Source organism: Haliotis rubra, unplaced genomic scaffold (assembly GCF_003918875.1).
Source record: "Haliotis rubra isolate DU_JTF1 unplaced genomic scaffold, ASM391887v1 Scf529, whole genome shotgun sequence".
NCBI classification, from domain to species: Eukaryota; Metazoa; Mollusca; class Gastropoda; order Lepetellida; family Haliotidae; genus Haliotis; species Haliotis rubra.
In genome coordinates, this window is record NW_025767223.1 from 470,792 (window position 1) to 488,368 (window position 17,577).

General features: G+C 37.8%; 1 protein-coding gene across 1 annotated transcript in view; it reads left to right on the plus strand.

Annotated features, from left to right (window-relative positions):
- LOC124252890 (inositol 1,4,5-trisphosphate receptor type 3-like) overlaps positions 1 to 17,577 on the plus strand; it is a 169,861-nt gene that overhangs the window by 40,687 nt on the left and 111,597 nt on the right. Inside the window, 9 exon segments of the mRNA XM_046686568.1 lie at positions 717 to 841; positions 2,646 to 2,732; positions 6,365 to 6,442; positions 7,074 to 7,154; positions 7,636 to 7,739; positions 10,862 to 10,949; positions 12,057 to 12,144; positions 12,452 to 12,559; positions 13,210 to 13,355. Coding sequence (XP_046542524.1) covers positions 717 to 841; positions 2,646 to 2,732; positions 6,365 to 6,442; positions 7,074 to 7,154; positions 7,636 to 7,739; positions 10,862 to 10,949; positions 12,057 to 12,144; positions 12,452 to 12,559; positions 13,210 to 13,355 — 905 coding nt within the window.

A 17,577-nucleotide genomic window follows, 5' to 3' on the forward strand; every position in this document is an offset into this window, starting at 1 on the left:
CAACTACAGGCTTGTCAGTTTATATACGCATTTGTGCGTCCCTTGAGTACGCTAGAAACCATGTAAGAGGCGACTAACGGGATCGGATGGTCAGGCTCGCTGACTTGGTTAACACATGTCATTGGTTCCCAATTGTGCAGATCGATGGTCATGTTGTTGATCACTGGATTGTCTGGTCCAGACTCGATTGCTTACAGACCGCCGCTGGAATATTGCTGAGTGCGGCGTAAAACTAAACTAACTCACTCACTCACACTAGAAACCAGTGATTGTTGGTCAGATATCGGTTCATTAAGATTGTGGCCCGAGATTTTTCAGACCCATACCTAGGGTCATACAAAATATGTTAGACTACATGAGCAATGAGAACAGCTTTAACAAATTCTGATAGTTAGAAAACCTTTTTAGAAGCAGTAAGAAATATAGATTGTGTTTAATATCATATTAAAATTGTCCAACCTACCAATAAGCATTATTCGCAAAATAAGGACAATCTAAAATTTATGTGTTTTGTTAATTCAGTTTCATTTATTGGATTGAAATATATGCATGAGGTCACAAGAATTAAATGTTAAAGAACTGAATCAATATGTTGTTGCTTTTATGGCAGTATTAATGTAAGACCTGGTAGAAAGCTGTAGACAGTGAAATAGGTGACATCATTCAGAGCAATAATGAAACAATTATTAACTAATTTTATTCCCTGTTTGTTTCAGTCGTTTCTTTTGAAGTATGCGTTGCCAACAGATACAAACTAAACAAGAAATATCGCAAACTTTGCATCAAGTCTGAAGAGGATCCAGAAAGCCTCTCCCTCAAAAACTCTGTTGCACAAGCCAAGGTAGGTTCTTCGCCTGACAACCTCTACCCCTTTCTCTACACAACCTTAAACCCCTTCTCTACACAACCCCCCAATCCTTCTCACAGAAACACAGGCAAAGTTACATATATAACTAAATATGGAAAGTTCACATCCTGACAACCTCTACACCAAACCCCAAACCCTTTTCACTGAAGTAAAGGCCACATAATCTTGCCCTTTGTCCAAGCTACCTCACCCTTAGGTCTGACTCATTGATTTTGCTTCCATGCTAAATCATCTCTTTGGTCAAGTGGGAAGAGCCTCTGCCTGGAGAGTGGAAGGTCTTTGTTTTGATCTACTTATACCAAAAGATGTTAAAAGGGAGTACTTCTTTTTTCCCCTGCCTGGTGCTTGGCTATTGAGGGATTCAAACAAGGACTGTCGGTGGAGGGTAAATCAAAATGGGGTGTAAATGTTAAATCTGCAGCATGCTATCACACTGGGAAGCACTTTAAAACAGGATGCATGCAGACTCCCATGAAATACCTGTAATCCATACCTGCACCCATCCCAGTTGCCCGCAAGACCCTTTTTCCAATTTTTACACTTTAAAATTTGGGGGGCTGGTGGGGTAGCCTGATGGTTCAAGCATTTGCTCGTTACACTGAAGACCTGGGTTCGATTCCCCACATGGGTACAATGTGTGAAGCCCATTTCTGGTGTGCCCCGCCATGATTTTGCTGGAATATTGCTAAAACGGCGTAAAACCAAACTCACTCACTCAATTTTTGCATTTCAAAGCTTGTATTGCTTAGATTATCAACAGAAAAACATTGGGAGCCAGGTAGCTTTTGGCTGAAAAATAACTAATTTTGATGCATACCTGACCCCATTACCTCCAAAACACACGCACACATGCATGCACACACCCACACACACACACCCACACACACGACTCCTCTCCTCTCCCCAATACACCCACAAACCTCCACTCCAACCCCCAAACCAACCCACCCTCTCCATCACAGCATATACAGACCTCTACACCTTCTTCACAACAATATTACAAGCTTCGCCAAAGATTTGCTTAAGTCAATAGAGAAGTTATTGGTCCATTTTCTATATGGACAGAGGGGTAACAGAATAATAATTTAGACAAATATTGTTGCTGCGTTGAGATTACATAGTGTCTGGTGCCTCCTAATGTCTGTCAGAAATAGACATGTTGAAGCATCAGCAATATGAGCTTTTGCCTGCCATCGCAGTGCAGAGAAGTCCGATGGATTTGAGTTCTTATGATGTAGGAACAGTGCTAGTTAATATGATTTTATAAAATTTTCTTGTTTTATTCTTAAACCATGATAGTTTGGTAACATGTTTTCAAAGAAGTGTCTGATGTAGGAACAGTACTACAGTTGTAGTTGGTACGGTTTTGTGAATTTATGTTGTTTTATTTTTAAACCATGATAGTTTATAAATATGTTTTTGAAGCATTGTCTTAATAAGGCAATGTTGTGTTAATGTCAGTATTGTTGTAAAAATATTGATTATGGAGCATTTAAAATATTTATTGGAATTTAGAGATGTTTCATTTGAAAAATTGTAGTTTATCTCAAATTCCATTGCATCTGGTGATATATGAATCATAAATAACTGCCATTTATGTCATCAGTATAGGACAGACTTATTGTCTGTCAGTTAGCCATACAAGATAAGTAAATAAACACATTAATAAATAATTAAATAAATGGAGCAGGTATCTGTTGGGAGGTTAATCTCATACCTGTATTCAGTGTCTGATTGTTGAGCTAATTACAGGTGTAAATTATTGATGTGTTGACAGATAGCAGCTCACGCTGAAGAAGAGGACAATGCGCTGGAACAGAAGAGGCAGCTGAGCAAGAAGGTCCTGTATGGACAAGTTATACAGGTAATGTCAAGGTGCAGGATAGACTGGATTCCTTCATAGTAACGAGTTATACAGGTAATGTGCAGGTGTCATAGACTGGATTCCTTCATAGTAACGAGTTATACAGGTAATGTGCAGGTGTCATAGGCTGGGTTCCTTCATAGTAACGAGTTATACAGGTAATGTGCAGGTGTCATAGGCTGGGTTCCTTCATAGTAACGAGTTATACAGGTAATGTGCAGGTGTCATAGACTGGGTTCCTTCATAGTAATGAGTTATACAGGTAATGTGCAGGTGTCATAGACTGGGTTCCTTCATAGTAACGAGTTATACAGGTAATGTGCAGGTGTCATAGGCTGGGTTCCTTCATAGTAACGAGTTATACAGGTAATGTGCAGGTGTCATAACTGGGTTCCTTCATAGTTATACAGGTAAGTTATACAGGTAATGTGCAGGTGTCATAGACTGGGTTCCTTCATAGTAAGAGTAGACTATACAGGTAATGTGCAGGTGTCATAGGCTGGGTTCAGGTAATGTGCAGATGTCATACAGAGTTATACAGGTAATATGCAGGTGTCATAGACTGGATTCCTTCATAGTAGTAACAAGTTATACAGGTAATGTGCAGGTGTCATAGACTGGGTTCCTTCATAGTAATGAGTTATACAGGTAATGTGCAGGTGTCATAGACTGACTGGATTCCTTCTTCATAGTAATAGGCTGGGTTCCTTCATAGTTATGAGTTATACAGGTAATGTGCAGGTGTCATAGACTGGGTTCCTTCCTTCATAGTAATGGAGTTATACAGGTAATGTGCAGATGTCATAGGCTGGATTCCTTCATAGTAATGAGTTATAAAGGTAATGTGCAGGTGTCATAGGCTGGGTTCCTTCATAGTAATGAGTTATACAGGTTATGTGCAGATGTCATAGACTGGGTTCCTTCATAGTAATGAGGTATATGGGTAATGTGCAGGTGTCATAGACTTGAATCAATCTCTTTTTGTAACACTGTTTTTTCTTTGAGTGGCATTTAGGAGCTGGTACAATGAACAGGAATGATGTTTTATGGTTAGACAACTTCTTTATTGCAAGGGACGTGATATCTGGTGCAGATGCTAACTTCCACTTTGTTTCTTTTGAACACTATTCCAACTATATTATAGCAGTATGTAAATAATCATGTCTGGACTAGACAATCCAGTGATTGTGATGATTAGCTTTTATCTAGGATACATTGACATGCACCCACCAAGTCAGCGAGCCTGACCACCAGACCCTGTTAGTCACCTCTGACAAGCATGCGTTGCTGAAAACCAATTCTAATCAGAATATGACAATTTATATTGATAACAGATGAACAGTATCATAAACATAATATTGACATGCACATGTCGCTAGTTTCCGGTCATGTGACATCAAATCACATTTACCCCTATTGAAACGGCAGAAATGGATAAGCGTGAGTACAGAGCAGTTTTTGGTCCTTGAGGGCCACCCGGAGAAGCACAATGAAGAGCAATTGACAGCAGTACCCGTACTGAGGCCCATGGGAAATGTGAATAACATGAAAAATGTTTGATGTCATGTAAATTCAGAGAAAAAACACCTTGTGTACATGTCTCTGTAGCTGTAACAAAACAATATATTCCATCTTTTACAAAACTTCCCCTTATTAAAGTTGTGAAGGCTGGCGCTGTTATATATGGCAATAACTGATCCCATTAAAATTAGGCTGTTAATCGAGACTTAACAAAAAGCTTTATGAGTTCCAGGAACTGACGACTACATGTACTTCGTATCTGTTTACAGAACCTTGACCTGTTTATCCTGTTTATTTTGTTTGTGTGTCCCCATGGTGAGACCGTATTTCCTGCTCAGACTGTTATAAGCAGATGGCACAGTCAGTGTTTAGCGTGGACAGTGATTGCTTGATTGATGACCTGGAAGATCACATGGTGTCTCTGGTGACCATGGTGATAGGGTCCTTTCAGAATGCTGATAGATGTACGTGAGGAACGGAAAGGAGAGGGGATCATTTCAAAATCCATAAATTAATCACTGAAATTGTATTAATTGTTTAATAAACCCTTTTATATAAGACACACACATATTGAAATTGGATTCTTTATATCTGCAATTTGCTTTCAAAATACAGTGTTATTGTGATTGGACTTACTTTATGTAAGATTTCATGTGGGTTAAAAATAAGGATGAGAAATAATTTGAGATGGCCCCTCAGTGATTCCTGACATGGCAATGTATGGCAAAGCCTACATGCTTGAAAACCTTTGTACAAGGTACTCAAGGCACTGAGAGAATGTATTGATCATGTTTATTGTGAAACACCAAACAAACTAATCAGCAATGGAGTCTTTATAATATATGAACTGTTTAGACAGCAAAGGTCATCCATTCAAGGGAGACATGTTCACAAGGCTTTAATATCAGGAACCATTCTGGATTCAGGGAATGGATATAGTTTGAATTAAATCAATGAAAAAAATCTTAATAATTTTGAATTGATTTATAGTGGTAAGAAATATTTTTCTGTTGTTGATATTTTAGTAACAACACACATAGTTAGGCCGGGAAGAGTTAAATAACAATCAACAAACTACAAAAAAAAACCTAGCATGTAATAAAAGAAGGTTATCCCTGTTACAGACATGCTGGTAATAATCCCAGTGCTGGGTGTAGAGTACCAATACATTGTCCCTTACCAAATCGACTAAAAGGGTACAAAAAGTCCCACTATAAACCCATAACTATCCCAATTGTATGGATGGGGAGCAGGGACTCTGAACGGCATGTTACATTACTTTAGTTTATGTATGAGTGCATTAAAAGCATCTTAATGCTAAGGTTGCATCACAATTGCATTCTTTACAACTTGTAATACTTTGTTTATTGACAGTAACCTCTTTTAGTTAATCAGTGAACTTTGCTTGTGTCAGCTTTCGTTAGGGTCCTTAAAATGTCTTTAGCGAAACAATGGACTTTTGATTTGTCCTAAGTTTCCCAGCAGTACATATTTACCGATTACCGCTTCCACAAGAGATCAGTACATTTCCTGGATGATATCCGTACAATGAAACTAATCCCTCTAGTACTTTACCATTGTGACATCATAGGTTACCATGACAATATGACATCATTAAATTCTCTGCTTCTGAAGCTGTTTACAAACAGAACAATTTGGAAGAATAATTTTTGGATGATGAATTGTTTCATCCTTGTCTCCTCTACGTTCGAATGTATCAACATTTGTTGATAAAAGTAATAATGTCCTCGGCAAGCCTCTGATATTTGAACATTTATCAGCTTGTCTGTATATTTGATCTCCAAAGATGCTTGGGTGAATTTCTCTGTAAATCACCGTGTAAATCACAACCTGGCCCACCTTGAAGAAAGCATTTGTAAACTATGCAAATTATGGGCATAATCTGAAGTACAGCTCCAGGAAAGTGTTTGTGACAATAATAGTATATGCTGCAACATGTGTTACCATGGTTACCGAGTGTCAGCCAGGAAGTTATGGCATATAGTACATGACAAGGGCAGACAACTGCTACACACTTCTGTTGCATCACAGCACTACATGTTTTAAACTGAAAAACAAGAGACAAGAATTGTCCAATGTTGTTGTTTCAGCTGCGCCACTTGTTCACAGGGAAGTATGTCCACGTCAGCACCACCAAGACCTCCCAGACCGAGAGCAACAACATGGCGGTAAGTTTCAGGGCAGTTAACAGAAATACAAAATGAAAATTAAGTGGACAAACTTCATGGCACATGGGACTGTAATAGTCAGTCTTGTACTTTTGTTCTCAAGCATTTTGATGAGAATACCTTTTATCTCCGACATTTTCATTAGGATGTCGCAAACTAATTGCGATGGGTTTCTTCAGCTGCCATTTCTAGATGCTTCACTGAAATAATGAAATTTAGGAGCTTCCACTCCTCTACAGCTTCAATATGGAATTTCTATTTTTAGGTATTTTTTCAAAAGTAGCATTCAACTTTCGGTGTTTATAGTTTTCTTTTGCTCTTAAGTTTTTAAACCTGAGGTTGAAACAATAAACAATTCAAATGTGAGTTTGTATATTCCCCCATTGGTATAATACTTAATGCATGAGTTCTGTTTGTTTTTTGCATTTAACTCTCAGAGGAGGAAATGCCATACACATGTATCCCAAATGCTTAGTTTTTAAACAACACAGTTAGTATGTCTAATGTTACTGAGAAGCTTAAATGGGTATTTTCTTGATATGTTGTATTTTGGGTTAAAATGTATTTATCTTTTAACTTTCCCTAAATAAGATTTATTTCGTGTCTAGAAAATATGCGTTCGATGTTCCAGGTTGACCTGTTACATGGAAATGCCAAACATGCTCAGTTCCGGATCATGCCCAGATACAAGGTCAAGGCTGAGGGTGATGTGGTATGTATAGTGTCCTTGAACTCTAGTGTGTTTGTGACCCGTGAAGATCCAGGCTAGAATTGATCTTCAGCAACCCATGCTTGTCGTAAGAGGCGACTAACAGGATCGGATGGTCAGGCTCGCTGACTTGGTTGACACATGTCATAGGTTCCCCATTGCGCAGATTGATGCTCCTGCTGTTGATCACTGGATTGTCTGGTCCAGACTCTATTATTTACAGACTGCCGCCATATAGCTGGAATATTGCGGAGTGCGGAGTAAAACTAAACTCACTCACTAGTGTGTTTGTTACATGATTGTTTGTTTTTTACCCCTCTCATCTCACAAAGAAAATACAAACAGGTTATTTCTATGTTTTTTGTTTCTCTTTCTGTTTATTTTAAGATGTTTTGGATTGAAAAATAGATAAAATTGTGACATTAAACTTTTTCAAGATGGCTGCTGGATATGCAAAAATTTGATATTGTGGATGTATTTTCAGGTCCAGATTGATGACCAGATTGTGTTGGACAGCATCAAATCTTCTGGCCAGTTCTTACATGTCAGTCGGATTCTGCTGGGCGCCAGCTCTGTTTACCACAACAGGTCAGTTCATTGACCAATTCCTTCATGTAAAGGCTTCTGAAGCAGAGGCGCCAACATCATGTCTTTGGAAAATAACATTAGTACTGACACAGAAGATTAATTTGTTAACACTCTGTTTCAGTTACTTGAATTGGTTTGAAAAAGTCCCTGTTTCAAATGCAAATATAAAACAATATCATAGAAACTCCCAAAAAAATGTTTACAGTTAATAGAGGTTGTTTAGAATTTATACTTAAGTTAGACTGCCACAGACAGGTTTTTCTGTGAAACTGCAAATGTTTGAAAGGTTCTTTGTCTTAGAACTAAATATAATGTAACAAGTTAGGAACACTTTATTAATTCAATTCAATAATACCTGATATGTATTGTACTTGTTTTCAAACCAGTTTTTGAAGGTTTAAGAAGAACAAAATGAAATGTCACAGAAATTCTGCAGACAATTTTGATGCATATGCAACAATTTTACAAATGGTATTCTTTTCCAATTGGTTGGTGTATAATTATGCTGAAATGAGTGTATCCTAAAATGACATATCTGACAGAATAAAATATATGTAACTAATAGTGGATTTCTCAGTCTAGGCTTCATGTACTTTCTATTACTGACTCTTTCAGAGTTGATATTCTAATGCTTATTACCGGTACTAACTGCCTGCATCAATATGCATTGAGTGCATAGTTTTGCTTTGCAGTAAAATTAATCCATCTTGCTTCCTCTGTTTTTGAAACTTGCTAGTATATTCTTGGAGACAATATTACCATTATAATATTTCTTCAAATATTGGGAAAAATCCTAACTTAAAATCCTGGGGCATTCCGAAACAAGTTCCCCCGAGTTTGAGTGGGGTGCAGTATACCTGTTATAACATGGAACTGTGGGTTTAAAGGGACACTGTGCCCCATCAAGACTTGGTTCTAGCTTCTGTCTGAACATTGTCACGCGTGTGACAATTTGGAGACATTAAGCTTAGTCCCCTTTAAGTCAATGAATTAAATGAGGTCAACAAGGTCGGTGAGGTTTCAGTGGTAATTCTGGATTATTTTCAGGAATGTATTTTTTATGACGTCCCCACACAGGTCCCTATACCTTCATCCAGTCATCTTACTTGTGAAAACAACACCTTTTCACTACCATTTCATGGAATCATGATGTCCTAACATTAAATTCTAAAACTAGCCAGTTTTATTTAAAAACATACTAGACCAAATGAATCCATTGTTAATACCCCTTCATTAATACTGGCATAACAAATGTTGTTGTTGTGTAGGAGAGGGCCATCGGCTATTATGACATTAGTGCCTTTATTCTGACATACACATGTTGTTGTTAGTGCCGTGACCAAAGTGTCGGAGAGGTATGTAGCGTGTATGTCTTCAGACTACACTGTACGTCTCTTACTGTTCATGCTTCGTCCCTCCATCCCTCTGTAAACACTGCACACTACAGCACGGACAGAAGCCTTGTACTGGCCCAGCACAACCATGTTGCCAAAGACTTGTAGATGCATTACATGTTGTTTATACCGATATGAAAATATTCTGTGCTTTTATCATAAATATTTAGGCTTTCAAACTTGCTTGTCCTATATTGTCATCATTTTCTATTTTTCAGAACATTTAACAATAAATTTTGGCAATAGAATGGCAATTATGCCATTTTTTATAGTCTGTATATTTTTAAGTCCTATTAAAATTTCATTTTCATTTTTGACACTTGGGATCCCAAATTGTGTATGAACACAGTGTGCTGTGTACAGTTGTCTCCCTTACCCATGCCTGGATTTGCTAGTTATGCATTGTCCTCTGTTACCATGACTACCTCTCTCTTGATGGGTTTGCCATGGCAAAATGTTGACAGGCCTTGATTTAATGGAAATTCTGCTCAATTTGGAATTACATCAAATTCACTTTCTTGCTCTTTTCGTTGCTTTTTGCCATTCTTAGGTTAGTGTCTTGTTCAGTGTTAGCATTAGTTTCCTGTTGACTTTCAATACAGGAATCTGTGTTTGCATTAGTTCTTTGTTAGATTTCAACACATAGGTCGGTTAGTTTCTTGTTGCCTCTGAACACACACTCTATGTCATTCTCCTCACTCCTCAGAATTTTTCACTCATTATTTGTCAAAACATGCATTTTTAAAGATTTATTTTCTCATACTGTTTTGATGTTTCATTGAACATTAGATAATAATTTTCACTGATCTTGCATTTTTACAGGAATTCATAAATCACAAAATTCATGCTGGGGGAAATATAAGCAAGAACACAAGAAAGCTCATTCTTCATAAAGCCGTGAAGATCCGGTTAGAATTGATCTTCAGTAACCCATACTTGTCGGGAGAGACGACTAATGGGATCGGGTGGTCAGGCTCGCTGACTTGGTTGACACATGTCATCGTATCCCAATTGCGTAGATCGATGCTCATGCTGTCTACCACTGGTTTGGTTTTATTATATACAGCCAGGGCCTGATTTCTGGAATGGAAGCTAGGTTTCTACCAATCAGCACTTACTAGTAGATTACATGACAAACATGACCTTTCTCACATGTCACAACATCTATTAACAACTAATGACCAGGGCCCCTATTCTCGAAAGTGTCCCAGCTAAGACAGATCCAAAGTAGACAGTAGTTAGGACATCCTACCGTTAGGATTAGACCCATTCTCGAAATGATCCTATCCTTGTCCTAACTTGATCATGAGCTACCGATCCTAGCTAGGATAGCGAGCTCTTCAGTAGGTGAGATAGAAAAACATTCATTAAGTTGGGGATTCACCTAAATATTACCCATGATTCATTCCACAAAAAAACACATAATATAAGGAAATTCGTTTTTTGATGGACTTAGTAGATCTAAAGGAAATTATTCGATATTTTCATCACATTATAGGAGTTTTGAAGTTTTTGAAAATTCATTTTTTTGACAAGGCGATAACAATTTTACTTCAGAATTTGAAAAAAGTCTGCCAAAAAACAATAAGGATATGAAAGATATGTGCAAAAAATATTTTCATTGTATTTAGGGTTTTTTCAGTTATCATGTCAGTTTTGTTGTTTCACCAAGTGGTGTTGTTGTTTGTTGTTCTGAAGTAATGATGAATGTCTCCGGTGTTTATGCAGCTATGAGTTGAACCTGTCTGTGCGGCAGTCCGGCTTCACCGTGTACAGGAAGCACAAGCCCTCCACTGAGGATGAGAACAAGGTCAAGGTAAGAACCTCTTTTCTCGTGTTTCCAGAAGACAGACCTGTGAAGATCCGGGTTAGAATTGGTCTTCAGTAACCCATGCTTGTCATAAGAGGCGACAAACGAGGTTGGGTGGTCAGGCTCGCTGACTTGGTTGACACATGTCATCGTATCCCAATTGCGTAGATCGATGTTCATACTGTTGATCACTCGATTATTTACAGACTGCCACCATATAGCTGGAATACTGCTGAGTGCAGCGTTAAACAACAACCAACCAACCAATCCAGAAGACAGCTGTATACTGTAGTCAAACAGCATGTGTTTCATCACATCCAGGAATAAAGTTTTCATCCTGGAGGTTTACCAAACAAATTTAAGTCTTACTCAAGGGTTAGAGTTTTTACTCAAATTTGATTACATGCATTTCAGAATGAAGTAATCTCTACATATTAGGCTCAAAAAGTTAGTAGACGATCTGAGCACCATTGATGCAATTACTTAAGCTGTTTGCAGTAAGCTTTTATATTTAAATAATGCAGTTGAGTTCTATTAAAGTCATCTGTTCAATACCAAATTGCCCAACTCAGACGCCAAATTTGAGTTAAAACTTTCAGTTTGTTTCGATGATGGGGCCAGAGGTTTTCCAAGGGGTGATAAGGTTACTCAAGAGCAGAACAAATTACAAGATGTCATCTCTAAGGCCAGTTTCAGTTTCTTAGCACCATTGTTGCAAAATGATTGCAGACACTAACATTGTTCAGTTCTCACTCACCAGTCATCTCTAATGGTTTCAGTTTCGTCAGCTGAAGACCATTGAATCCCACATGGGTACAATGTGTGAAGCCCATTTCTGGTGTCCCCCCCGTGATGTTGCTGGAATATTGCTAAAAGCGGCGTAAAACCAAACTCAGTCAGTCAGTCAATACCAACATGGGAGGTAGAGAAGGGAAAAGGTATTTCCTCATGACAGAGGAATATAAACCCATCAGATCTATGGTCGACCTGCCAGGTGACCTGATTCAAACAGATTCTTCTTTTCACTCTTACCTCTTGGACTATCAATATAATATATTTTGAAATTGAAAGAAATGTGTCCTAGCACCTGTATGATTGTACGTACCGTTTCAGGTGGGCGATCTCATCAGATTCTACCACAAGGAGATGGAAGCCTACCTCGTAGCTGAGGGTCTGTTTAATCATGAACTCACAGAAGATGGTGAGTTACATTAAATTCATGGCTTAACTGACAGGAATGTCTCTCACTTATGTTTAAGTCCTCAAACAGTTGACCTGAAACTACTGGATCCTCTAATTGTATGTGGGGCGGTGGGGTAGCCTAGTGGTTAAAGCGTTGGCTCGTCACACCGAAGACCCGTGTTCGAATCCCCACATGGGTACAATGTGTGAAGCCCATTTCTGGTGTCCCCCGCCGTGATGTTGCTGGAATATTGCTAAAAGCGGCATAAAACTATACTCAGTCAGTCAGTCTAATTGTATGTAACATTGTTTTCATTTCTGTCCAGTTCATCTCAGGATGCGTCCAATTGACCAGGCCAACCCAAAGACTATGTTCCCCAGCAGCTCAGCAGTGACTTACTGGCAGATTGAACTTCAGGAAGGGCCAATCACAGGTGAGTAGCCATGGTAACATGTTCCATAACAGTTCAGCAGCAACCTACTGGACAATCAAACTTCAGGAGAGTCCAATCAATACAGTGGAAAATATTAATAAATTACCCCATTTTGACCATAATAATTTTTATAAAAATTTGTTTAAATGTGTGTAAATCACAGTTCAGTACCCTCTGGTGTAGTGGAAGTAGAGTCTTATTTGAGAGTGGACGTTTAGTGGTATGGTGATAAAACAAGCTGAGTGTGAGTATCCTATGTCAGAGAGGGGTGGCCTTTATATACTCCTGAACCCCGTTCCTCAAAGCAATCGTAGCGCTACGACAGTCGTAAGTCTATGTTAAAGTGTCGGAGTTACAACTGTCCTAGCACTACAATTGCATTGAGGAATGGGGCCCAGTATGGTATCTGAGTGGGCTGGCACCATAAACCATGCATTCATTTGAACATGCATGCCTACACGTGTACGTTCAGTAATCTCGAGGATGGCATTAAACACTTCTCTCTCACTCGCTTAGCATATTTCCTCTTTAATGGATTGGTCGTTTTGGCAATTTATTAAAGCATTGTCTTATTATGTAAAACATTTGGCTTTAAGTCCCCATTAGGATGTTTAACTTCATTTGTTGATGTTGTCATTTTTTGCCACTAGGTGGAGTACTGAAATGGGAACAGCAGTGTCGCATCATCCATATGTGCACCCGGAAGTACCTCACAGTGAATGACAAGAGTCAAGTGACCTTGACCTCAGATTACCTTGACCCCAACACTGTATTCAGGTTACATGCAGTTATCAGGGTAAGTTATATGATGTGGAATTCAACTTTTCATTTTCATAAAGTAGTAAACAAACTTAAACTTTGATAATGAAGTTTGTCTTGCCCAGTGACAGGTGTACCAACAGGTGTGATAGAGTAGACGTCGTGCATGTCTCATAGGGTGGATTCTGTTTCCAACCTTATCGCTGTAATATATGACTTGGCCCAAACTTAGAAATGGTCTTTGTGGAAATAACCTAAAGGTAACTGAGGTAAAGCGTTACGGCAGTGTATGAAATAAGGCCCGGCTCGTCTGACTGCCCCGAGATGGGTTAGATTTCAGACGCATGGTCTAGATTTACAGCTAGCCAGCCCGATGGTCTGGTAAAAATTTAGATGTTATATATATCTGAGTCATATCTTGGTGTCTGGTCTGGTTAAATCCATTTTGGACTGGTACATTTTGAAATTACCAGCCCTGATGTCTGGTTGGGGGTTTGGCTTATTTCATACACTGGCTAAGGACTAGACTGGTGTTCATGATGGGGCTGTAGTCAGCAAGACAGGGTATGATGTTTCACCAGAGCCCCTAAACATGTTGAAGACACACCAAACTTTGGCCTGGAACTGTTATGATTTATTAGATTTTCATCACTGCCACATCTGTTTGCTCTGTGGTCCTGAAGTACCGGTACCTACAGAGATGCCTCCCATCGTTTGGAAGACCAGGAATGAGAATCTGATAAAGAATTTATTATGGTCCTCAAAATTCTTTAAGATACCACTCTATCCTAAATAGTAGGAATCTGTGCTTTTCTTCATAATTGATCTCATGTCATGCATACATTATTTGTTTTGTATCACAGAGAATAGGTATTTTCTAGCAAGGAACAATATGATAAGAAATTCACAGAAAATGTGGTAAAATACTGAAAGACTTATAGGTGTCTTTAGGTTTTAGGTGATCGGTATATTTTCATGGAATCTGAAAGATGAATTCTGCTTGTTAAAGTGGAAGAAAATGCTTTTATTCCCTAGTAGATAAAAGGTTTTAACATGCCTATGGAAAGAGAACGAAATTCTCTGGCTACAATGTTCTAAGAAATGGAAATTTCCTTAAATTGGAATTAGATTACAAGTTTTTCTTTTTTGTCTGGAACCTGTGTTAAGAACATTGTGCTCATTGGACTAAATTGTTGTAATTCCTGGCTAGATAAGTGGGTTGTCCCTCCCAACCGGATTTGTGATTCAAGTAAGTACAGAAGCTGATGCATGTCCATCATTGCTTTTATCAGGAACATTCAGAAAGGGAGATTATGAAGATCAACAGAGCATGATTCAATGAAACATTTGCTTGAAAGTTGCAGTAAACTAGCTTGCTGATCTTAGCTGTGGTATGATATGCTCTTGATGTTATACGTTGTTACATTTTTTAATTTTTTTTATTGAAAATAAATGATTTGATAGGAAAGAAATTACTTATTTAAGTAATGCATGAAAAATATATGTAATTATCCATAATTATCATTGTAAGTGAATTTTGTGAATGGTATCGTGAGCATGCTTAAAGTTCGGCAATGCAGGAAAAAATGTTTTAGAAATAACAGGTCTTTTACATATTTCATAGAAGCTTGGTCCTGAAATGGTTTAAGGCCAGATATTGGGGATAAAAATTTGATGGATCTGACATTGTTACAGTTAATAGCCAACTTTTAAGTATATGGCACAAATCCACAAATAGAGCCATGCAGTTGAGTTAGCGAATGTTTATTCAAGTGTAACAGTCATTGGTTCTTACAGCTTCTTTCCTGACTATCAGCAACACCTGTCTTGTTTGGTAAATAACTTACAAGGTACATCAAGTAATAAATGATTGAATATTGAATGTAACTATGACACAAACAAAATATATTTAAAACATGAATACCACGGTTTAATCCATTACGTTTCATGTCAAACCGTGTGGCCTTGCCCTTATCATCAAACTAGTAATCAGGGACGGTCGTTTTGATCCTGCTCGCTCCAGACATTATTGACGAGATGGAAGTAGAGGTATAGCTCCAAATTAGGAGTGTAGTAAACCTTGGAAATTGCTGAAACATCGAACAAGTGATTTTATTATAGACACAGCTGTCAGATCGAAAACCGATATTGACAGGTGCCTCGTACATCACTAGGGTTGTTTTTGATTGGTCGTTAAGGTCGTTTCACCGACGCTGTCTTCACAGAATGTCACTAAACTTTGACAATTTACATGGACAGTGACTGAGATTATTTGGACTGTTGAGATATCTCTGTCCCTGCAAATTCTTTAACCAACAGTGGTGGTCTCTATGACAATGGACAGTACAACCTGTTGATGATTATATCATGCTTCGCCTCTTTGATCTTGGCTTTAACTATGTAGAATTTCAGATAAATTACGCATATAATTTGTAATTGTGGTCATTTATAAAAAAATTAAACCCTTTCCTTGTATACATGGAGAAATATGTCATTTCGTGTTTTATGTTATGGAGACATGTGTATGTAATAGTTATATTTTCAATGAAAACCATATTCAGATGAATAAAAGATTTGCAAGGTCCATTTCTTTATGCAATTTAAAGTTGGGTTAAAACTTGGATGTGTACTAGTAAATTGCAACCATTGTTCTATTACCTATGTTGTAATATTATTGCATGTCTGTTTAAACCTTCGGTATGTGCACGGGATTGGCGTTGTCTGGCATGATTCCAAATTTTTACATGCCTCAACATTTCCTACATGATTCTAATGTTCATATTTAGCCAGGTTTTGAAAGTAATATCGCTTAATGCATATTTTTAAAAAGCAAAATCAACAACATGGAAATAAATAAAAATATAATATCAAATTAGTTGCTAGGGAATCATATGCATGTACTAAATTGTTTAGTCCTGGTGTTTGACATTTTTCAAATATCAGCACAACAGAGAAAGCAGCGCTCCAATAATGTCCTGACATTCAATGCAGATTGTGCCGTTAGTTTCCCTGTCAATCAATGTTGATAAAATGATTATTGATGTTCTTGTCAAAGTGTCTGCATTGCCTGGTATTATATCGGGCTCCCTTAACGATGGGTGATGAAGATCGTGGTATTTGATTGCCGTACATGATTAATGACACAATATTCCAAATGTCTTTGTATTTTGTTTACGAATTTCTTTTCACGTTTATACAGTTTATAGATTTTAGTAACGCATTACACATGTAATGTATTTTTGTCGGGACCTATTTAAACTCATGTTTTATGGAAAAGCTTACCCCAGGGTTTGCGAAGTAAAATATAGGAAAAAAACTTCTGCATGGGATTGAACAATTTACCGAAGACAAATTGTATCACATTTTATCATGTTTTATTGCATTTTAGTCCATGATATAATTGTAAGTAGTTTCTTCATGATTTGATTTCATACCAGTCCTGAGGATATTACTTTTTTGTGCATATATATTTTACTGCCTTCCAATTAGAATGTTAAGGAAACTTTTAAAAGAAAAGAAATTTTGTTGGTCTGGTTTGACAGCTATTAAGAACTGATATCTCAAAAATATCTTTTCCTATCAAAATATGGTTACATGCATAGGCGGAGCCAGAGGGGTGGTGGGGGTGGTGGGTGGTGCAGGAGTGCGCACCCCCACCCTTTTGTCCTGAAAGTATATTAAATGACCATTGAAACTCTCGAGAACATGAAGTGTGTACCCCCACCCCACCCTTTCTCAAAAAGCTGTATCCGCCCCTGACATGTATCATTCTCAATGTTAGATAGAGATAATCCTTGCCAGTATGAAACAGGACAAAAGTGGACTTAGTGATATGTGTAAAGATTGTTCTAACTGCATGTGCATTTGTTCCATGGAAATGTTGAAGACTATTTGTGTGACAACTGTGCTCACACTCAAAGTCATATTCAGACTCAATGTGTTCTTTTAATACATGCTTCTTTACATACCAAATTGTTATGGTAACTTTCAGTTTCATCAGTGTATTTTAATGTAAAACTTAAGTATTTTACAAAGTAATTTAAAAAATGATAACATCTTTACTCAAACTGTCTTTGTAACAGACCTGTTTCAGGCACCATATTTGAATAAATGTCTGCTAACAAAGCTGAAAAAAACAAACATAATAATCTTCCTCTTTACCATTTCTTAGTAATAAATGGTTTTAGTTTATGCCTTTTTTCACCAGTATAATGTTCAGATATGTGACAGTGCAATATTCCATCCATTTAGGTGCTCAT